At 45.0% G+C, this 23,429-nt stretch overlaps 1 protein-coding gene and 1 long non-coding RNA gene across 5 annotated transcripts in view; one reads left to right on the top strand and one right to left on the bottom strand.

The window, feature by feature from the left end:
* The window catches only part of SLC25A37 (solute carrier family 25 member 37), a 28,125-nt gene extending 27,161 nt beyond the window's left edge, over positions 1 to 964 (bottom strand). The window contains exon 1 of one of the 2 annotated variants that reach the window (XM_077805948.1): positions 755 to 964. In XM_077805948.1, the coding sequence (XP_077662074.1) occupies positions 755 to 928 (174 nt within the window). In that variant the 5' untranslated portion in view covers positions 929 to 964. The remainder of the gene's footprint in view (positions 1 to 754) is intronic. The other variant, XM_077805949.1, reaches the window with a different exon arrangement.
* Positions 965 to 1,162: 198 nt separating this feature from the next.
* Positions 1,163 to 22,742, top strand: LOC144257801 (uncharacterized). 3 transcript variants are annotated; one of them, XR_013344595.1, is made up of 6 exons: positions 1,163 to 1,261; positions 1,474 to 1,737; positions 3,606 to 3,761; positions 8,960 to 9,131; positions 11,285 to 11,368; positions 20,258 to 22,742. It is a non-coding gene; the product is annotated as an uncharacterized LOC144257801 (long non-coding RNA). The 3 variants fall into 3 exon arrangements; XR_013344596.1 differs by lacking the exon at positions 1,474 to 1,737; XR_013344594.1 differs by lacking the exon at positions 1,163 to 1,261 and having other exon boundaries at positions 1,270 to 1,737.
* Positions 22,743 to 23,429: the final 687 nt, after the last annotated feature.

The following is a 23,429-nucleotide window of genomic DNA, read 5'->3' as shown; positions in this document are numbered from 1 at the left end:
CCTTCCATGCAGGCTCTTTTCTGAAGCCCTCACGTGTTTAGAGTGGCAAATGCATTTGTCCAAGATACACAGCTCTTCCCATGCAGGCTGACAGCTTTCCTCAGTTTACTGCTAGACCCTACAGTCATTCCCCAGGCCCACTTCGTAATCTACGGCACAGAACCACGAGGGGCGAGGATGCCCCATGCGCCCCAGTTTTGCAACAGGACAGAAAAGAAGCGGGGGGTGGGGGGGGGAGGGACTGAGAAAAATTCTACCTTACCCCACAATACATAGGGAGAAACAACAGACGCCCACCTATTTACAACACAGAATGCGCTGGGGAGCACAACCCCCTTATGCGAACACACATAAGAAGAGGAAGTATAATGCAAAGGGGAGATTTGGAGGTGGGGGGGGGGGAAGACAGCAGCCCCGCGCATTTTAAACTGGAAAGTGCAAAGCACACTCACTCCCCCATGTATGCAACAACCACCAGGGAAAGGGCGCACTCACAAGGGGATGGTGGGGGGATTGCAATCCCCCCACCATCCAAGAGGAAAGACGGGAACACAATCACCCCAACATTTGCACGACTACACGGGCAAGGAAGCACGTTTGCACGGACGGACACACACAGCCCGTTTGCAATAACGCGGAAGGAAGCGCCACATAATGAGGCGGGCGGGGGGAAGCGGTAAATGCCCCCCCCCCAACCATGCACCAGCGAGGGACGCCCCCTCGCAACCAACCCCCGCCCTGCAACGCCGCGCACCTTGACCGAGTCCACCGGGTACATGACCGTGTGCTCCAGGATGCCGGCCACCGCCCCGGCCGTCATGTGGGTGGAGAGGGAGGCGCCGGTGGGCAGGCTCTCGTAGTCCTCGCCCGGGCTCTCGGCCTCCATCCCGGGCAGCGCCGCCGCGGGCCGGCCGCGGCTCAGCTCCATCGGCGCGAACAAGCGAGGCGCGAGCTGGTCGCGAGGAGAAAGTTCACTCGCTTCTTGCAGGGAGCCACGCCCCTTCCCCCCCCCGCGAGCTCTTTCCGCCAATGGCAGCCCGGCTTAGAAGCTGGGTTGGGCGCTGATTGGAAGGGGCCGCTCCCCTCCCATTGTGATGTCAACTCCCGGCTGCAAAGCCCGGGGGAGGGGGGCTATCCCCCACCAGCTGCAGCAGGGCCTGGATGGGAGGCAGTGGGGAAGCAACAGGCAGGGGCCTGAAGGCAGGAACTGCAGGGCAGGCGAGTTGCATGCAAAGAGCTGAGGAGCAGGAGTGGGCTATAGGTAGGAGACCTGCCTGCTGGTAATGCATGATCAGGGCATGGTTTTTGGGTGGTTGTTTTTTTATGATGGAAAATTAGGGTTTCCCTTTCAAGGGATTGTTTTCTCCCCTTCAAAAAGTATGTAGTGATAGAAGGCACAGGTTGTTTGTTATTAACCTAGCCCAAAGCAGGTGTGTTACTAGTTTTGAGAAAACCTTTCTCGATTATTTCTAGGTGTTTCAAAGGGGAAACTGAGGAAGGGCTGCTATAGCGCCAACTTTCAGAGCAGCAGCTGTGTTAGTCTGTATTCGCAAAAAGAAAAGGAGGACTTGTGGCACCTTAGAGACGAACACATTTATCTGAGCATGAGCTTTCGTGAGCTACAGCTCACTTCATCTGATGCATTCAGTGGAAAATACAGTGGGGAGATTTATATACATAGTGAACATGAAACAATGGGTGTTACCATACACACTGTAAGGAGAGTCATCACTTAAGGTGAGCTATTACCAGCAGGAAGGGGGGGGACCTTTTGTAGTGATAATCAAGGTGGGCCATTTCCAGCAGTTGACAAGAACGTCTGAGGAACAGTGGGGGGTAGGGGAATAAACATGGGGAAATAGTTTTACTTTGTGTAATGCCGTAAGGGGATGTTTGGGAGGTAGTGACCTGTTACCCGGACACAAGTTGCAAGGCACTGGGTGATCAGGCCCAGAAGATCTAAAAATGGTGGGAATGGAGAGGAAAACCTCTCTCCATCTTAATTTATACAAAATTCCCACGGACTGAATAAGCACCTCAAGACTGGGGAGACAAGTGGAGATGCAGTAAATGCAAAATAAACTTCTTTGGGAAGGGGAGCTTTCTGGAAGGACAACGTGTGAAAACTATAAATATTTCCTTTTTTTAAAAAAAAAAAAGATGCTAAGGAACGGGGAGGGTGGGGGAGAGGCAGAGAGAAGGACACTTGGCATGTATGCATTTGGCTTCTGCATAAAGCCCAAAAGTATTCCATTGAACTCCAACAAAACTAAGTATCTGTGCCAAATTCTCTGCTGTTGTAAATGGGAGCATTTCCACCGACTTCAATGGAGCCTTGCCTAATTACTTAACATAATATAAGAACAGCCATACTGGCTCAGACCAAAGGTCCATCTAGCTCAGTGGCCTGTCTTCCAACAGGGGCCAGTGCCAGGTGCCCCAGAGGGAATGAACAGAACGGGATCATCAAGTGATCTATCTGCTGTCGCCCATTCCCAGCTTCTGGCCAACAGAGGCTAGAGACACCATCCCTGCGCACCCTGGCTAATAGCCATTGATGGATCTATCCTCCATGAACTTATCTAGTGCTTTTTTGAACCCTGTTATAGTTTTGGCCTTCACAACATCCTCTGGCAAGGAGTTCCAGAGGTTGACTGTGCAATTGTGTGAAGAAATACTTCCTTTTATTTGTTTTAAACCTGCTGCCTATTATTTCATTTGGACAGAGAATTTGTCCCTCTGATTGTATATGTGGGTTTTATAGTCTTTCCCACTGCATCGGGGGAACATTTATAGGGCCAAAGTTACAAGCAATCTGCTACTCTCAGGGTATTCATAGCATTCAGGAATTGAAATGCACAAGAACGCTATCTTACATTATTTCACCTGCTAAAGGCCTTCCTAAGCCATGGGGCAGAATGTAAATACTCATATAAATAATACAAATGCTTGAGATACAAATACGGAACTGGACGATTCAGTGGTCTGGGATTCAGGCTGGCCGGACCCCCGCCCAAGCCACACTTTCAAATCCCTGCAGCATTAATCTAGCAGTTTATCTGAGTTCCATGCAGTTTTCTTGACAGGAAGGTTGCCCACGTTGCTGAAGTAAGAATAATGGCTTGGCCAAAATTTCCCTGGGCAATGTGCCAGGTGACTGTCACCTTCCATTCCAGAAGTGGCTGCATGTCAGCTGTGCGTAGTGCCTTGGGAGGAATGTTTTCTTGGTTTTAATGAATGCAGCAATCTTGTGTATATTGAAACCTCTTCGAGGGCCTAATTGTGCAGTCCTGACTGTGGCAAAACACCCATTTGATTTCAACGGTTGTTTTTCTGAATAGAAGCTGCAGCGTTTGGCCCAAGCTGAAGTGATTTCTTTTCACTCCAGGTAAAATTCACCCCTATGCGAATGGCCCACCTCAGGTTGTCCAGACCATTTAAGGCCTTGATATATGAATTAAGTGGCTCAGTTGGTTGTGCATGGCCCTTTTGTGCTGGTGTGAGCTTCATCCTCTAAGCAGAGGTTATATTATAACCAAGAACAGCAACTAGCATATTAGCAGGGTATTGAAACCATTCATGATTTCAGTTCCACTTTGCTACAGAGTTTCCAGCCCACCTCTGTACTTTATCACACTGAAATCTGCAGCATCTCTAGCATGGAATTGTATATTGAGCATGGAGTGAGTGCAAATGGCCAATGAGTCGGGCAGACTCTGTGAATCAAGAGTCGCATCTGAGTTAGAATGGCGTAAAACTGGGTAAGTAAGAGGAGAAGCCGAGCCACTCATGTAAGTACCACTTCTTTCATACCATATTGTATTTTAAAAACCCAAAAGCATACATGCCAATTCCCGTTTTCTCTTTTCTTCTTCCAGCCATTCCTTGTTCTCATCTCCCTCTTTTCTGCTGTATGTCTTCTCTCTTTCTCCAATTTCTTGCCCCTCCATTGTCACTCTCTTCTTTTTCAATCCCTTGAGCTCTTCTACAGCTTGATCCTGTTCCAAGTGCTAGAGAGGGCTGATAATCCCAGACCAGTGAATCAACCTGGACTGGATTACTATTTATAGAGTATTACACTAGTGCCCAGGGCAGCCAACCAAGAACAGGGCCCCATTAGGCTAGGTGCTGTACATACACGTACATAGTATGTCTCATTAGGCTAAGAGACCATCACTGCCACAGGGAGTTTACATTCTAAAAAGACAAAACGTGGGAGGGGAAACAGACTTGCTGAAAGTCAGGCTGCAGGCTAGAGGCATGGCACAGATGGAACACAGGTCTTCTGACTCCCTGTCCAGCGTCCCATACATTAGGCCAAGCAAAGATAAACTACTCAGTTTGGAATGGTTGGATGGGTATGAACAGAGCAGACCACACACCTCAGGAGCAACTGGGGCATTCCTAGGGAGGGAAGGATCTACAACTGCAGTTTGAAGGGAAAGCAGATTAAGCCAGAGACTTCAGAAGAGAACAGCAGCTGTTTTTCCGCTGTTTGCAGTGTTCCTGGTTGTGGAGAGAAGAAGTACAACAGGAGGAGGGAACATTACTAGAACTTGTCTTCTGCTCAGCCCCACCTAGGCTGAGTGAGAAAACTTAGCATGATTTGCTGATTTGCCAAGAATCTTATGTAAACTCCTTAATGTTGAAATTACCGTGCACATCATCAACTGGAAAATTGTAGCCTCCTTCTTTCTGCCTGCCCCTTCCCTTTCTCTGTAGTGCTTTTTACTATGAGGACATTGCAGATTACGTCTGCCATGAAGAAAAGCCCTGATGATTCGTCTCTTATTAACCCCCATTTTACAATGGTGTAAGTCGATTGAGCTCAGTGGAGTTACTCCTGATTTACAGCAGTGTCAATGAAAGTTGAATCAGGCACTGTGTGTTACACACACACACACTAAACAATCCTGTTTTCCTGTGCATATTTCAATTACATATACTCCCTTTGCAACACCACAAAATCAACCCAAACCCACTGAGACTATGTGCTGACAACCCTTGGCTACACACTTGAAAGCTGGAGGCAGAAAGTGCTTGGCAAAAGGTTCTCAGTTGTGAACGGTGTTCCTTTTGACTTTTTTTTTATTTTTTTTGGTGATACAACATTGGTCTGACACCTCTACAGAGGACTTACTTAGGGTAGTCTGGGAGCGGTACAGGCGTGGCGGGGGACTTTCTCTGCACTCTTTTGTGGATCACATAATTCAATGTCTTGCTGTATGTCATGCAGCTAGATGCATACTGATACCAAAACAATTTCAAGACATGGAAGCCACTGTCACCCTCCTATAAAGTTATTTACTGTGTTCTTCAGCCTCAGACAGTGAAGAACCAAAGGATCCCCTGTAAAACTTGCTTATGAAGATATAAATCACAGAGAAGGAGAAGGAACAGCTTTCAGTTTTTCCACTGACATTAAAATAAATAAATATGGCCAGTGTTCTCCAAAGTGGCTGCTGATTTTGGGAGACCAGTTTGACCCACCCTGGAGTGAGCAATGTGAGTGCCCAATGCCTCTGCAGACCAGGCCCAAGGTACCTCAAGTTAGACCCCCAGATATTTTGGGCACCCACATCCAATGGCCATATTTGAAAATGTAAGCCTAAACCAAGCCCCCTTCAAATTACGGTTGAGTTAGTTTGAGTCTCAAAGAGTGAAACTGAGAAGCATAAATTATTCTAGGCATTTTCTGTCATCACCTCACATTCAGGGAAGTTTACACAACTATGAGAAGTCAGACACTGAGTTGTGGAGATACCAGGAGAGGAGGAAGCTACGAAATACCACAGAAGGGAATGTTTTTTCTTATGCAAAACTGGATTTGAGCCGTGTTGCTAACACCCAGACCCAGATACACACAACCCTCCACTCCCCACTATTAACCACTTTGCCCCTGCGTTAAATTGCAGGTTTATGGTTAGACTGTAAGCTCTTTAGTCAGGGATCATCTTTTTGTTCCCTGTTCGTACAGCACCTAGCACTATGGGGTCCTGACCAATGACTGGGGCTTCTAGGTATTACTCGAATACATAACAAGATAATGTGTGCCACAGAAGTGGCTTACTAGTGGCGGGGGGGGCGGAGAATAAGCTGATTTTCAGGGTCTGGAATAGCATCCCTGGGCCAAACCCTGCAGTCCTTGGACAGGAAGAAGTCCTTAAAAGACTCTGCAGACCAAGTGACTAGGAAGGTGCTTAGCTGTTATTGCAGGCTATGAATGAAATGTATTGGCAACATGATTCGACTTCCCTCCCCGTGCGCGTGTCTATGAGGCATGAACTTACTGGCTATGCCCCTAGCTCACTGCCACTATGTCACTATAAAGCTTGGCACCATGGGGCAAAGAGGATTGCTGATGCAGTACCCCCATAAACCAATTTGTTCTGCTTTCAGGGCCTCCATAATTTCACCCTGGGTGCTCCAGAAACACAGACCGCCTTGCTCCAGGTTTAATTTATTTGCTAAAAGGATCTAAATGTGTGACGTCTCAGCTATCCAAACACCAGAGGCCAGATTGTCTGTTCTGCTCCATCTCCTCTGCACCGCTGTGACGGCACAGAGGAGATAGAATCTAATCCTATTTCCCCTGATGGAGATTCCTCTGACATGGGGTCGGCCACAACAGGCACAGACCTACCATCCTTGCGGCCTTTGTCACAGGGAGTGAAGGGGCGTCAGGTGCAGGGTGGAGCCACAGTCAGAGCATGCTTCACTTTGGCTATACTCAACTTGTAGACAATCCCTTGGGGACCGTTGCCAGTTGGCATATGTTAGAGCAGCCCCCAGGTTGCTCTAACCCAGTGGTTCCCAAACTGGGGTTCAGGAACCCCTGGGGATTCATGAAATGTTACAGGGAGTTCTCGGGAAAAAATTCCCTAATGGCGGACAGAGCTGTCCCTAGGAACCCCGGGCAGCATGGGGCCAGCAGCCCAGAGCCCTTGGACTTCCAAGAGCTAAGCAGATCAAAGCAAGCATATCTATCACACTGAGGAGATTTAAACTTCAAGACTCCTTATAAGAAATGGAAAGTGAGGTGGATATTTTTTGCTGTTTTTAAAATTAAATAGGCAGCTAGTAATGTTTTTAAAATTAATATGAAAAACAAGTTTAAGCTTTGTTGTAAAGTGCATCGTTTGCTTGGACTGCTCAAGACCTGAATGCTTGTGTAGAAGGAACTCTTTGAGTTGGCTTCTTAAATACCTTCATGCTGTTTCACATCTGATACTCCCTGATGAAACTCCTTGATAAAACATAGGAGCCTTGTCTTATAACAGGCTTATTCAAAGTGAGACAAGCTATGAAAGTGAGATCTTGGAAGAGTGTTGCCATTTTCATAATGTCATACAAATACTGTAATGATAAATAATAATGAATAATAAATAGTGTGTAATAAGCATGTCATAAAAACAAATTTTATATTTCCAAGATCACTGCTCTTATAATTTATACTCAGGTAAAGGAGAAAATCCCTGGAAATATTCATTTTTAGGAGGGCGTTTGTGAGACTTGACATTTTCGTGAAAGGGGTTCACAGGTTGTTAAAGTTTGGGAACCACTGCTCTAACCTGTTCCAGGGCTGGGGTCAGGCAGAGAGTCTGACTGGCCTTCTGACAGGTCCCCTTTATGCCTCCCCTATTCTTCTACACTGGCAGAAACTGTCCCTGTGTTTAGAATAGCTAGAACCTATTAAACCACGTGTTCAGATCTCAGTAGCTTCAACTCAGACCTTCCAGCCATCAAGGTTAGTATCAAAAAGAAAAGGAGTACTTGTGGCACCTTAGAGACTAAATATGAAGTGAGCTGTAGCTCACGAAAGCTTATGCTCAAATAAATTTGTTAGTCTCTAAGGTGCCACAAGTCCTCCTTTTCTTTTTGCGAATACAGACTAACATGGCTGTTACTCTGAAACCAAGGTTATTATGTGTCAAATCTTTCAGATGAAATCTTGAACAACAAAGGTGTTCTGTGGATATTATGAATACCCTGACCCTTCTATGTCACGAAGAAATGGATATAACTTAAAAAAAATCTTTAAACAAAACTAAAATGGCTTGGCAATTGTTTTATCTTTCTTATCATCCAGACAAAGATACAAAGGGTGATGATAAATGGACAGAAGACTTTGTCTAGCAACCTTAGAGAGGGTTTTAGTGGTCTGATCATCAGGTCTGAAATACCTAAGCTCCCTGGAACCACGTGCTCATATCCCAGCACCGTCGCCACAGCCCTTTATCGGTCTGAAGTTATGGGGTCAGACTCTCAGTTGATATAAAGCAACCTAGTTCCACTGACTTCAATGGAGCTAGAGCAGATTATACCTGCTGAAAATCTGTCTCCTGCTGTTTACTGTATGAGGTAACGATGTCTCCTGGATGACACCTTAAAAGCCCATATTCTGTGCAGCTACTAGCTTATATCAGGGCATTTTTAATAGGGCTTTCCCTGATGTTCTTTGCCAAAATCTCTCCATTAGCGTAGCATGCACTGACGGCTGCCCTCCACCCTACAGGTTGAAGTGATTCCAAACTATCAGACCCTACCTAAGGGTGAGAAAATGAGTTCTATTGCTTGTGCCCTTGTGAAGTGTGGCTCTATTCTGAAACTGCCTAAATACACATGGGACCAAATCATTATTAGTATTTATTTGTAGCGTGGCAGTGTCGAGGAGCCCCAGTCGGGGACGAGGGCCGCACTGTGCTAGCGGCTCTACAAACACATAAACAGGAGGACTTGTGGTACCGTAGAGACTAACCAATTTATTTGCGCATGAGCTTTCGTGAGCTACATGCATCCGATGAAGTGGGCTGTAGCTCACGAAAGCTTATGCTCAAATGAATTGGTTAGTCTCTACGGTGCCACAAGTCCTCCTGTTCTTTTTGAGGATACAGACTAACACGGTTGCTACTCTGAAACCTGTCATAAATAGAAGTGTTGTTTTCTCCTTCTCATACAGAAGAACTAGGGGTCTCCAAATGAAGCTAATAGGCAGCTGGTTTAAAACAAAAGGAAGTATTTCTTCACACAACATACGGTCAACCTGTGGAACTCCTTGCCAGAGGACGTTGTGAAGGCCAAGACTATAAAAGGGTTCAAAAAAGAACTACCGGTAGTTAAATTCATGAAGGGTAGGTCCATCAATGGCTATTAGCTGGGATGGGCAGGGATGGTGTCCTTAGCCTCTGTTTGCCAGAAGCTGGGAATGGGCTACAGGGGATGGATCACTTGATGGTTACCTGTTCATTCCCTTTGGAGCACCTGGCATTGGCCACTGTCGGAAGACAGGATATGGGGCTAGATGGACCTTTGGTCTGACCCTGTGTGGCCGTTCTTATGTTCACTTACATCCTTGCAATCCCATTAAAGAATCTGTCCATACTGTGGATTAGTCAGACCAGGCATGTCCTATTCTTAGTAGGAAGACATGTAATCCATTGCCTTTCAGAGGATTCCACATTATCTGAGTTGCCTGATTAAAAATTATTAACAACGTAAGAATGAATTTGCATAATCATGTGCCGGTATATAATCCCCAGGGGGAATTAGACTATATTTGCAAAACATCTTGAAATAACATAGAATCTCAGGCAATTTCAGCAAGCAAATTGCTCCTTTTCTTATGAGTGTGAAATATGTTTAAGAGCTTCTTCTTCCGGGTGCTTTCCCTTCTCTTGGTTTAATAAGTTATTTAGTTACTCACAGAGCCAAAAACTTTGAGGTGGTGATGCAAGTCATGCAATCACAACGGTGGTGGAAAATAGCTCTGGCAATAAGTCACAAAGAGCATGATTCAGCATTGCCCTGCATCTAATGCAGTCATTTATACTTGTGCAAAGTGGGTGTGAAACATTACCAAATCAGAATAGTAGTGATTTGCACGAGCATTGCACTGGTGCAAATGACTAAACAACACGTAAGACAATGATCAATCAGACCAGTGGGCCTGCAGTGTCACTTATATTAAGGCTACTTTACACCACAGTGGCAATGTAATAGGGCCTTGAGATGGGTGTAAATGTGACACACTGCCATGCTGATGTAGTGTTGCCTTAGTGTAGAGAATCAGGGCAACAATATTTGCACTTATAAATTCTGTTCCACCTACTTGCATTTCATCCACCTACTTAAAATTAAATCGTCCTCTCCTGTCTTGAACGAAACCTCTGACCAAGAAGGGTGTAATGCATCCTCCAGCATCCCAAGGCATCTGCTCAGCCCTTCTCAGCTGATTAGGGAGACTAGGTTAGGCTTATCGCAAGTCATATTCTACGAACAGGAGGTGTGTGTGATGCCAGGGACAGCTAAGGGCAGTGCATACAATAAGATAACGTGGGAGCGTCTGGCTTAGAGCAGGGCAGGAGGACACCCTTCTGAGAACCGAAAACGGTCTTGTTTATCTACAAGATCCAGCAGGATTTTTTTCTTCGTAAGCTAAGTGCTCTCCGGCCATTCAGTAACACACTAAATTGGAGGTCCCCCCCCCACACACACACACCCCCCTTTTCACCACCAAACTCCCCTCTCAGTTGCATTGTTACAACTTCATTGAAGCGGACAGTGTGGTGTAATTGAGAAAAGAATTTGGACCATTATGTTTAATTGGTGTGAGCCTAACTGTAAGGTAATCTAGCCTTCAGAAGCATTACATCATCTAATGGCAAGTTACAGGACACATCCTTTGTGTGTATATGTTTTATAGAAGATAATTATATTACATGGCAATGAGGGAAAGACAGCTACAGAAGCAGTGAGTATGGTGTTGAGGCATTTGCTTCAAAAGGAGGATTCGAATGAATGCACTGCATGCAATTTAGGCATGGTCCCGGAGTCTCCAGGAATGAAAGATTCATCTTTAATTAAAGATTACGTCATGTGATGAAACCTCCAGGAGTATGTCCAACCAAAATTGGCAACCCTACATTTAGGCTATAATACCTTTGAAATCTTAGGTAATTATATAATGCAATGAAGCTGAGGTTTGTGTCTGATTCTGATCCGCAAAGCCTCTTCTTGCCAGCCTTGTCCCAGTTCAGACCATTAAGGAGCAAGGGTTTTCACTCAAGGGCTCCTGTAAGTATATTTTGTTCCCTAACACAGCTGGAGCCTGATCCTGTGAGGTGCTGAGCTCCGGCAGCCCCCACTGAGTTACACCAGAGATGGATTTGGCCTCTTTTTACCAGGTCTGGGTGAAAGATGACTGGTGAAGTTTCCAAGTAGTCATGTGAGCCTTTTCTTCACTTTCACCTAATAAAGGTTCATACCCTCTTTGTTCGAACTGCAGGTCTGGACCAAACCCCTAACATGAAGCTCATCAGAAGCCATTAAGCATCACCTGGTTTACACGGCACAAAGATTGCAAGTTCAGGTTGGTTTCTACACCTAAATCCTCCCTATGCTCCCTTTAAACTGGGCTCAGGTTTCACTGTGAGATACTTTTGACAAGGCTGTGTTAGGCTTTCAGTTTGTAATGGAACACGAAGCTAGCTGTGATTCACCCAGTTGGAAGCTGAGCTGGGAACATTTTACCTGCCTCGGCTAAGGACTAGTTATTATCTGCCCTATAGGCCTCCTCTTCTAATGGGGTCACTTGGGGCCACAGCCTCAAAGACACGTAGGTGCCTAACTCCCATTGGATTTAGGTGCCTAACTCCCAAGTGATTCAGACACCTAAATACCTTTGAGGATCTGGGCCTAAGAGACTTCAATGGGAGCTGGACAGCTTTCCAAGAAGTGCTTCTCTCTTCATGTAAATTAAAAAAACATTGGAGGCAGCTGAACATTTCTAGGGTCATATGGAGCAGCGTTTATAAAGTACAACCCCATCGCCTCTGTATTCTCTGGTACTTCATCTATCAGGAAACAAGGAAAGATACCAGCCAGTTATTTATTCTCTTGGTGCAAAGAATCTCCCACTCCCAAGTAATACAAACTCATAAGACTTGGTGCTAGCAAGTGCAACTCCACTGAGATCAATGAACTTGCATTTGCTACCAGCCAAGTCTGACGTACACTGTAGACTCTCTTTCTCCTTCTCCCCCACGTCTCTAGGTTCTTGTTAAATCCTGCTCCTTCTTCTACATTACATCCCTTCTGTCTCTGCCATGACTACTATGGTTTCCTCTTCTCTGAGCCCCCTGCATCTCCCCTTCCCCAAATGCTCCATCTGTGTTCATGGCTCTTCCTACCTCAGCTCTCCTCTTTGACTCCCTTCTCTGGCTTCCTCTTTTTTCAACACTGAACTTAATACCCCCATCTTCACCATTAAGGTCCTGCACAACCAGTGTACTGCTCCATTGCTGGTCTGTTCTCTGCAGTACTAGAGTAAGTGGCCTCCTGTAGTAGGAACTGGGCACAGGAACTGGATTGCTTAACCCTACATTGCCCCCATATGAATTGAAGGGGACACACAGGGCAGTGATACACCCAACTCTTTTTGAAAGTCTTTGGGGCATTACCTTTGATTCAAAGCAAAGTTCCTCTCATGCAGCATCTGACATAGCTGGCAAGATAAATAACAAACAGGCAATTACAGAAGAAGAAAGACTCTAGGCCAGATCTTGCGAGCCTTACTTATGCAATCACTCCTTGCTCAAGCTACCAGTTCCCCTTGATTTTCATGAGTCTGCTCCCAGGAGCAAGGCATATTCATTTGGATAAATCTTGCAAGATCAGGCCTTAGGCCAGGGCCACCTGAGATAAATTTATCTGTGATGGCTGATTAACTGGAGAGGAAAAATCAGCAGAGGAGAAAAGTTCACTTATGCAGTCTGTGCCCTATTTCGGTTTCATAATGTTGGCAAATGCCATAAAAACGAACAAAGGCATCTTCTGTTTCTTCAGCCCAGCTTAATCCAGTAACTCAAATAGCAGCGTAAGACACCTTTGTGTTTGTAACCCTTTTCTAAAGTGCTTCCTGCATTCCACAACTTAGATTCATAACAGAAAAACAGCAATGCAAAACATTCGTTCTCCGCAAAGACATAATTGCTGCAGAGAAAAATAGAGTTTGGTCAATCATGTGATTCCCACGTCATGATCCAGATTCTGAACTCAGTTACTATAAATCTGGAGTAACTTTGTTGGCTTGATTGACCGCTGCATTACTCCAGATTTATACCACAATAATAGATTTACAGCCTACGCATGTATAAAAAGTTTATCACCTAGGTAACCGTTTTCAAAGTGGTAGCCGTGTTAGTCTGTATCAGCAAAAATAACGAGGAGTCCTTGTGGCACCTTAGAGACTAACAAATTTATTTGGGCATAAGTTCTCGTGCCAGCAATGCCCCTCTGCCATGTACACTGGCCAAACCGGAAAGTCTCTAGGCAAAAGAATAAATGGACACAAATCTGACATCAGGAATTATAACGTTCAAAAACCAGTAGGAGAACACTTCAATCTCTCTGGTCACTCAGTAACAGACCTAAAAGTGGCAATTCTTCAACAAAAAAACTTCAAAAACCGACTCCAACATGAAGCTGCAGAACTGGAATTAATTTGCAAACTGGATACCATCAGATTATGCCTGAATAGAGACTGGGAGCGGTTGGGTCAGTACAAAACCTAAACTTAATTTCCCCAATACTAATTTCTCCCTACTGTTACTCACACCTTCTTGTCAACTGTCTGTAATGGGCCACTCTCTTAGCACTTCAGAAGTTATTTTTCCTCCCTTGGTATCCTGCTATTAATTGATTTATCTCGCTAGACTGACCTCACACTTGGTAAAGCAACCCCCCATCGTTTCATGTATTTATACCTGCTCCTGTATTTTCACTCCATGCATCTGATGAAGTGGGTTCTAACCCACGAAAGCTTATGCCCAAATAAATGTGTTCATCTCTAAGGTGCCACAAGGACTCCTCGTTATTATCACCTAGGTAGTAGGGGTATTACAGTGTAATAGATGTACACCAGAGTGCCATGCCTTTGAAATCAATGGAGTTACACCAGCATAAAACTGAAGTAACTCAGAGGGAATCAAGCCTTCCTGACTTCTGTAGAGATACTCCACATTTATACTAATGTAACTAAAATCAGAATATGGCCCCACCATGAGTAGAAACCAAAGAGAGAATCTACAGAGTGCAGCTCCATTAAAGCTATGCAGCTAGATTCTGTACCCATTTATACTCATGTAAGCCCCAATGACTTCACATATGTAAATGAGGCTAAAAATTGACTAATGGGCATTGTTCCTGAAGTCCCACTGCACATCATCTGAATTAATTTGTCATCATTTAGCAAGGTGGATTAATATAACACAGAGAGGTTATATAGAACTGGGTAATTATGGTCACTTTTCTATTTCTCCCTTAACCAAATCTCTTCATCACCTTGCCTTTCTGGTTTGAAGCCCTCAGGAAACGTTGGGGAAGATGCAGCTGTCTGAAGTGGTGCCAGTGATTCCAAGGCATATTGCCAGGACAGGGAATGCATCTAGAAGGAGTGACTTCTCTGGAATGAATTTGCATTTTTTTGGTTTCTTTCTGCTGCGGTCCTCAGTTTAGTTCTGTTTACAAGTGTCAGCAGACTTAAGTCCATAGAAATCAATGGGCTGGAATGGAGGAGGGAAAAGAATGATCTTGTGTTTTAGGCACCATATTAATATTCAGAAAATCTGGGTTCAAATCTGGGACTGCCACAGACTTGCTGTGTGCCCTTGGGCAGGTCACTTCATTTCTGTGTGCCTCAGTTCCCCACCTGTAAAAATGGGGGAAATAAACCAGACCTTCTTCACGAGGGGTACAGTCATTAGTGAGTAGCAGGTGCTTGTATTATCTTTACAGTAATCAGGACCATGCAAGTATCTTAATTCATAGAACACCTACAACCCAACAGGTTTGGAAGAGTCATAATGGCCCCTTCTGGCTTTACAATCTACATGAAGCAAAGAATGCCAGGCTGCAGGGACAAGTTAGTCTGTGGAGGTGCCCATCTGGTTTTGGAACCAGAGCACAAGGGAGATGAAGAAAAATGTATAAAAATGCAGGAAGAGAGGATAAAACCAATGCCCCGCCTCCATCGCTGTGCACTGTCCTCCCTATGCTGCCTCCTCCCCCTCTAACTCCAGTCTGACTCAAGTGACTGGTCCATGGTGATTTCAGACTGATCAGAAAGGGCACCCGCACACACAGCTTTGTGTTTCCAGTCCTCAGCTTGTATCTCCCTGCTGCTGTTCAGGCAGCAACCAGATATTCAGGTAGGTGCTGGCAGGACAGTGGATGAGCCACAGATATGTTACAGAGAGATAGGAGCCCACCCATTCTGAATACACCTTGTCTCTCCCATCAGCCTCCTCAAGGGACAATATTAACAAGGTTGTTTTGTAGATGCAGCTTCTGCTTTAAAATAGAAAGTGGGGGGCTGTTCTGTTCAACGTGGACTGCGCTGAACAGGGGCCCGGGATCCAGAAGCATGGCATAGATTAAGTGAATGCCTAAGACCTGATTCTCCTCACCTTTATTGTGGTAGAAATCAGCAGTAACTACATTGGAAAACCAGACCCCCAAGACCCAGATCCTCAAAGGTATTTAAGTGCCTGACTCCCACTGAAGGCAATGGAGTGCCGAACTCAGTCCAAGTCTTTCTTCTTCTCTTTCCTTACTTTTCTTCTTTCATATGGAACTAGCAACATTTACAAGTTAATAGAAAGATCTGAAACCCATTCGAGAGCTTCAGGAGATGCAGAGTGCACCTTTGCTAGACCTCTTGGTGATGGAAAGATGGGACACTTGTGTTCAGTGGCTTGGAGGGCTCCCCATTCATACTGTGGCGAATCCTTGGTTCTCCATTCATGCATCAGGTGCATGCATCTTCCATGTAGCATCCTAATACAGCTGATGGTCATCCACTGTCTTCAGTGAAGCAAGAAACCAGGGGGTTCAACGTGAGATCATCTACGAGGTGCTTGCTGTTTACATCAGACGCAGCCCATTGCATTCACCAGGTGTCTTCTGGGTTGAAGCTGGATGAAAAAAGAGCTTCTCTGGCCACCCAGAATGGTCAGTGGGGCTTAAGATGAATGCAAGGCAAGTGAACAAGGTTGTCATGGAGCGAAAGCTTCTGGTTAGCAAGAGTTTTCTTGTACTCGCGCAACGTAGCCATCTCCTGATGCTGGCGGGGTGCTATGAGGTCCACTCCTTTTCTGCAATAGGGGCTGATTCAAAGCCTGTTGAAGTCACTGACAGCAAGCCCTATTATTATTGTTATTTATTTGTACTACTTTAGCACCTAGGAGCCTTAGTCATGGGCCAGGATGCTATCGTGCTAGCCCCAAGGTAGGGGAGTGCATTTGGGGCAGTCACAGTTATTGTAATATCACGAGCAGCCTCCATGTGTGCAGGTCCTTTACTCCTTGTCTTTTCTACAAAGGGTCTGATCCTGCAGTCCTCATTCAGGCAGTAAGGACAAGAAGTTTGGACCCTTACGGCCAAATTCCACTCTTGGTTACACCGGTGCAAATTTAGAGTAACTCCATTTCCTTTTGTTAGATAGGCAGAACTGAGAACAGAATTTGGTACCCACGGTCAGATCCTCAGTTGGTGTATATAGGCATTACTGCTTTGACTTCAATAGAGTGATGTTAATTTACACCAGCTGAGGATCTGACCTGGGAGCTCAGCTGATCCCATTTCTGCCAGAGGTGGTTTTACTAGGGTGACCAGATGTCCCGATTTTATAGGGACAGTCCCGATTTTGGGGTCTTTTTCTTATAATGCCTCCTATTACCCCCCCACCCCCTGTCCCGATTTTTCACATTTCCTGTCTGGTCACTCTAGGTTTTACCACCACAAACAGCATTTCGCAGCTTGAAAATGGAAATAGGATTTTTCTCAGCACTTCTCCAAAATTATCCTCTCCAGAAATGATAACCTGGACAAATTCTTTTTTCTCTTCAAGCTAGATCATACCATAGGCTGTAAATATCACCTACATCACCTCTCTGCTTATCCATTTTCCTCTTTTCTAACCTCTTTCTGGGCCTGCTACTCTGGTGCTCTGCATCTTGTGCAGTATTTTACCCCAGTGCAAAAGGAGCACCACATGCTCGTATATCAAAATGGCTTGGCTTTACACCCAGTTTGCATTGACATAAATGACTGCACAAAGTGTAGGCAATGGAGAATCAGGCCTTTATATTCTACTTCAACTCAGCCTCTGCTCCTCTCCGTTCTCTTTCATGTTTTTCTACTATTGCTCTTCCTTAACCTTCAGGTGTCCACTTTAGTAACCCACCCCATAGAAGTAATGAGCAGAGTCAATAATGTGACAAATAATCATCTGGCCGGTTGCATCAATGTCTGTTTATCTTTCTCTTACGTACATGGCATATTATTCCTGTTTGCTATGATGAGAGGCTGGGAACAATGCCTTACAACTTTGTCTTATGCAGTGTACTTTGTAGCCATGTTGGTCCCAGGATATTAGACCTGAGATGGGTAAGGTCTTAAACAGGGGTCAGAAAGGAAAAATAAGTGATGGTGTTTCTCCCAAGCTCCGCCCATAACCCAAATTCCTCCAAGTCATGCTGCCAAAACGAGACGCTACTCAGCAGATGGTGCAGATCTTCAGAATAGGATGGCCATTCTCCTTTTTTGGATGCTATGATCAGGAATTTAAAATTTGCATTTAAATTGTCGTCATTAAGATTCAGACTTAAAAAGCCTTGGAATAAATGTGACATAAAAATATAATGGATTTGTAACTGTAAACTTTAGCAGACGGGTAGTCTTGTGGTTCATGCACTAGACTGGGACTTAGGAGATCTGAGAGCTCTGCCACAGGCTCCCTGTGTGACCTCAGGCAAGTCACTTCATCTTGTGATCCAGTTCCCCATCTATGAAACGGTGACAATAATACTCATCTTCTCCCATCTTTCATCTGTTTTGTCTTTTTAGATTGCAAGCTCTTCAGGGCAGGGACCATATCTGAGTATGTGTTTGTGCAGCACCTAGCACAATGGGGCCCTAATCTCTGATCCCCTTGGTGCGACTGTCATATAAATAATAATTGAAAATATGCCAACAAATAAAGATTATATGCTCCTTAACACCAGAGACTGTATCTCCTGCTGTGCCTGGAAAGCATTTAGCACATTTGGAGAACCCCCATAATAATAATTTATCTGTGCCTCTTACCCACTAGTGCTTCAGGCTGTCTGCAGACTCAGGCAGATATGGCTGCACCAGTTACACTCAGGCCAGGTTTTAAAAGTTTTCTCCACAACTGTAAGGGCAGGGGACCTTATTTTATTAAACGAAAGTTTAGATTCCAGAGCAGCTACTACAGCTGCTTACCAAGCTGCAACAAACAGGCCCAATTCGAACCCTGGCCAAGATTTGCTGACAAAGTAAAAGCTTCACTTTGGTTTTCCAACAAACAGGCCCAAAGGAAGGTTTTTATCTTTGGCTGGTTTGATGGTGACTCTGTTTTTTCCCCACACAGCCTTAGCTGTTGTTAACACACACTCTCGCTACTCCTCTAGTCTCTGTACGGAAAGTGAGCGTAAAGGGAATGAGCTCCTGTAAGCTTTTCCCCAGAGAGTTAGCGGTTCTGGTAACTGCCTTCCTGTCAGGTTCAGTTAGGAGTCAGCAGCAAAGCAGACACGAGTGGAGGGCTGCTCGATGTGTGGCCTCTGGGATTGTTGGTGACCCTCAAATTGCTTCCTTCATGTGGCATCTGCCAGCCACACATACTTCAGCCCCCAGTCCCATCCCCACTGCCAGTCACACATTGTAGCTGCCAGTCACACCCCCACTGCAGCCAGCTGCCAGTTGCACTCAAACCTATGCACCTCTGCCTCATCTCTGTTCAGTCTGCAAAAGGCAAATAACCTTTCCCCCTTTTGCCATATACACTACAGAGATGGGCCTGAACCAGGAATCCAGGCCAGCACTTCCTCTTCCTTCCTATAGAATTTAATAGGGATGGAACCAACCTGTTTCTACAGTAATTACTCTGAAAAACCTATAGAATTTAAATAGAGGATGAGATTCTTTGAATAGGTTGTTGTAATCATTCTACAGAACTTTAGAGCAGGAATATTCTATAGGATGGCTGAGAAAACCTACAGAAAGGAGCTCATTCTCAATTCAGTTCCACGGGACTTTTCTGCAGAGAGATAAACTTTCCCAAAGTTCAGATGGTTCCTGAACTTCACATTTCAGACCCATCCTATAACAGGCCCAGGCTGGAATTATGAATCCTAGGAATACCTATTTTCAGCCAATTTGCATGTGCATCTGGGTCCCAATTTTGTGGACTGTGCCCCTGCTCTGAGATATACAGAAGCCTTGTCTCTGTGCAGTTTGTCAAAGGCAACTGGATTTGCTGTGTGAAAAAAAAAAAAAAGAAGGGGAGAACAACAAACAAAAGGGACCAGAGCTCACCTTAGTAAAAGAGTCTTGGCAGAAGAGATCACTGAATACTGGTCTACACTCAGTATTAGCTGGCATAGCTAGCTACGCTGGTGGAAACCTCTTGTGTAGGCATGATTTCCACCAGTGCAGCGGTACGTGCAACAAGGTTCACATCACACATCACACTGCAGTGATACAAACTGATGCAGCTACACTAGTGGCTAAAATTCCTGTCTGGACACGAGCTAAGTGCAATATTGTCGGAGGGGAAATAAGGTTTATGTTAGTTATAGTGGCACAGCTAACCGCTGTATCTATAGCCATCTATATCTAAAATAGCTGTTCGACATCATTATCAGATGACTGAATGGAAGCATGGTCCTTATGCTTTCAAGAGGATCACATGCTGATCATGCCTTTTAAGACTGTGAGATGCAGCCCACCTAAAAGTTTGCTCACATCTGTTGAACCAGTGAGCCATCACAGCAGAAAGCAACTGTTGCTGTGCTCAAGGTTTCATAGAGTCATAAAATATCAGGGTTGGAAGGGACCTCAGGAGGTCATCTAGTCCAACCCCTTGCTCAAAGCAGGACCAATCCCCAATTTTTGCCCCAGATCCCTAAATGGCCCCCTCAAGGATTGAACTCACAACCCTGGGTTTAGCAGGCCAATGCTCAAACAACTGAGCTATCCCTCGTGTCTCTCATGTCCTGGAAAAGCAAGGACAAGTGTACTAGCTCCAGTCTCCTATGAAGTTCTTTCAGTGTCCTGCCAGTATTTCTGATCCAAAAGTACCCACTTGCTTACTGAGCTGCTAAGATCTCTGCTCACCGTATTCGCCTTGGATGAATTCCACCCCTGTTAGCCCGTGATTCTTTATCTGTGCCAACAGGAGGCTCTGAGGGCTGGTTCCAGGCCCACCCTTCTGCTGAAGATAAGAAAACAACTGGCCTCCTTCATAACAGTCCTAACAGAGAGACAAGAAATGAAGAGGCTACGGAGATGAGCTCATCTCTCAGCCCTTGAGATGACTATTAACAATGGGACTCTTTCCATTGACTTCACTGGGCTTTGGATCCAGCCCAACCGTAAGGCCTGAGGTGCACCGGCAGAGACAGTACAGGGTGGGAGGAAAGTTGGTTCTGGCACTGCCTGTCCTGCACCCATGCTGGATACTAAACCAAAAGAGTCTGCAGTCTGGTTGTCCCTATGCAGTAATTCTTTCTGTCCTAGAAATCCCCATAGCTGTGGGTTAATGCAGACTGAGAGGCTGCAGTTCCATGCAAAGGTCCAATAGCTTTAGGAGAAAATGGTTTCCACTGAAAAAGAAACTTCCATAAACCCCTCAGTGCCAACTAGCCAGGGGTGACAAGAATACCCTGATCCTGGTATGTCCAATCTGGTTCACCAAAGAATATCGTGTGAGGTCTTAAATGAAAATGAGGGTCACATGTATATCATGGTGCAATGTATATACAGATACTATGTAAGGAGTTATGGATGCATACTGCAAATATGTTCCTAAAGTCAGAACTGAGAATCACGTTTTCTGCCAGACAAAAGGTATTCGTCTCTCTCTCCATCGGCATGTAAATTAAGGTGAGTGACGCACCCACAAAGACACACTCACTCAGGTAGGGCTCTGCAGTGTGGCTACTCATGCCCCAGCTAGGCCAACCTGAGCACTCAGACCCAGTGCTGATTACCCAAGTTAACTCTGCAGTGAAGACAAAGCTCCTAAGGTAAAGTGGTTCTACCAGCTGCCTCTGGTTGCAGCCTTGGGAACAGCACACTTGGCATTTCTGAAGGATACTACATTAGAAAGTAATTACTAAACACAAGTTACTTAACCAACGAAGAGGCATCCTTAGCCACTAGCATGAAACGAAAGGAGTTTCTGTGGCTACCATTTGGTGGATGTCTGTGTAAGATGGGGAGATAGGTGAAGGTGCTGCTGAGAAAAGGTGTGTGAATTAGCTAGTGGAGATAAGGCACTGCAAGGTAAACTAAAGGAGCACTTGTGGCACCTTAGAGACTAACCAATTTATTTGAGCATAAGCTTTCCAGGCGAGGTCACCCCAGGCAGGAGGTATGGTGCCGGCCTTGTCTAGTTTCCCTCATGATAAATCTAACATGACTTCTCACCAGTGTGTTGTTCCTGCAGGATAGCTAATGTGTGTTAGTTACATCGTAGAAAAACACCCCTTTTCTTAGCAGAGAAGACACAGCCAAAGTGTGTAGAAGAGAGAGACAGAGAGTGTGTGAGTTAGTGTAAGACAGAGAGAGAGAAAGACTGTGTGTGTGTATATGTGAGAGAGTAAGTTATATAGTGGGCGAAAGTTAAAATGAGAGGAAGCATGTAAGAAAACCTGCAGCCTTCAGTACTTTACCTCACTTCATTGAATCCCTCCATTATCTTTGCAACTCTATCGTGACTTAGAACAATTCCACTTAAACAATGTGCCCAAATCAGAGCCCCATCTGGTTTTCATAAGGGGCCCAGACACACCATCCCATTCCTGCGTGTTTCATACCAGGCTTGATCCTTCTACACTGAGCTTCTCAGATGTTTAATGTGGCCAAGATTTTCCAAAGGGACGAGTGGTTTTGGGCGCCCAACTCGAGGCACCTTGATGGGGCCTGATTTTCCAAAGCATGTGGGTGCTCAGCATGGTCTGAAACTGGGCACCTCAAAATGTGGGTATCCAAAATGTTTAGTCGCTTTTGAAAATCTTGCCCTGTGGTGATAACTGCTAAATAAGTAGGTGATGATAGATTAGATTGGAAACACCTGATGAATCTAAGAAACTGCCGATCGTACTGAGCTATCACAGTTTCATTTCACTTCACATTGACACTGTTCTATCATCCCTATTGAACACTGTTCTGAGAACCCAACTATTGTCCTGATTCTGCGATCTGATCTGATGACTACAATGGAGTTCTGTGCAGGCAGAGGGGACACTGGCAGAATAAGGACCTACGGAGGAGTACCTGTTGACAGGTCACTTACGTCAGCTGTTCGTGGCAACAGCTCCAAAATCTGATTTCCTGTGGCCCGTTTCAATTCCAGGCAATAGAATGAGCCTAGTAATGGGCACAGTAATGACCTGCAATAGAAGAAGAAATGAAGGGAATTAGGTTAGTGCCAAACATATGTATACGCTGTAGTAAAACAAGGCTGGGCAGTGTGAGAAAGGATAAAAAGCTTTCAGAAGAAGCGCTTGTTAGGGCTGGCTGGCAAGACAAGCTAGTTCTGTGGTGAGCATCAAGTCTACTCATGTGAATAATAGTTGCTTTAATACAGGTTTCAAAGTAGAATAAAGATTGGTATTATTGCTAAATGCACAATTATTGCACAATAATAACAGGCCTTGTGTCCCCACTACCTTTTGCTGTCATTTACTCATGTTCAAACTGGGTACAAAACGCTAGTGCTGGAATAATCGATTACACAAGGTGCAGAGCAATAGAGAGGCAAATCGAGTGAGTGTAAAATGTTACCACTATGATATGCAAGTGGAGAATCTGGCCCTCTCACTTTTTCAACAGAAATCACTTTGGCAATGGAATATCCCAAGAGAGAGCCAGATCCTGGTGTGAATTGGCATGATCTCTATTGACTTCAGTGGAGTTATGCTGATTTACAACAGGTGACTAGCTGGACCTGGGTTTTATTTCTGGCTCTGCCACTGACCTTGAACATGTCACCGCCAAGCTCTGTGCCTCAGTTTTCCCATCTGTACAATGGAGATAAGGACACATATCCACCTTTGTAATGTACTTTGAGATCAATGGATGAAAAGATGCTTTTGAAAGGATAAGTAGCTGTAGTGATGCAGTCCTCCAAGAAAAACTTAATCCTCGGTGAAGTTACCATATTACCCACTATATAACTTGCTCCCTTTCTGTGTGAAATTTGTTTTGGAAGCACTTCCAGTTTGAACCACTGGAGATTTATATAACATTCTCCAAAGGGTGATGTCAGGACAGGTCTAATGTATGCACATTAGTTTACATGCCCACAGTTCATTCCACCCCAGGCCACTGTGATATAAGCATGT

Source organism: Eretmochelys imbricata, chromosome 26, assembly GCF_965152235.1.
Source record: "Eretmochelys imbricata isolate rEreImb1 chromosome 26, rEreImb1.hap1, whole genome shotgun sequence".
In the NCBI taxonomy this organism is placed as follows: domain Eukaryota; kingdom Metazoa; phylum Chordata; order Testudines; family Cheloniidae; genus Eretmochelys; species Eretmochelys imbricata.
The sequence above is the reverse complement of the archived record's forward strand: the minus strand, read 5'-3'. Positions and strand labels throughout refer to the sequence as shown.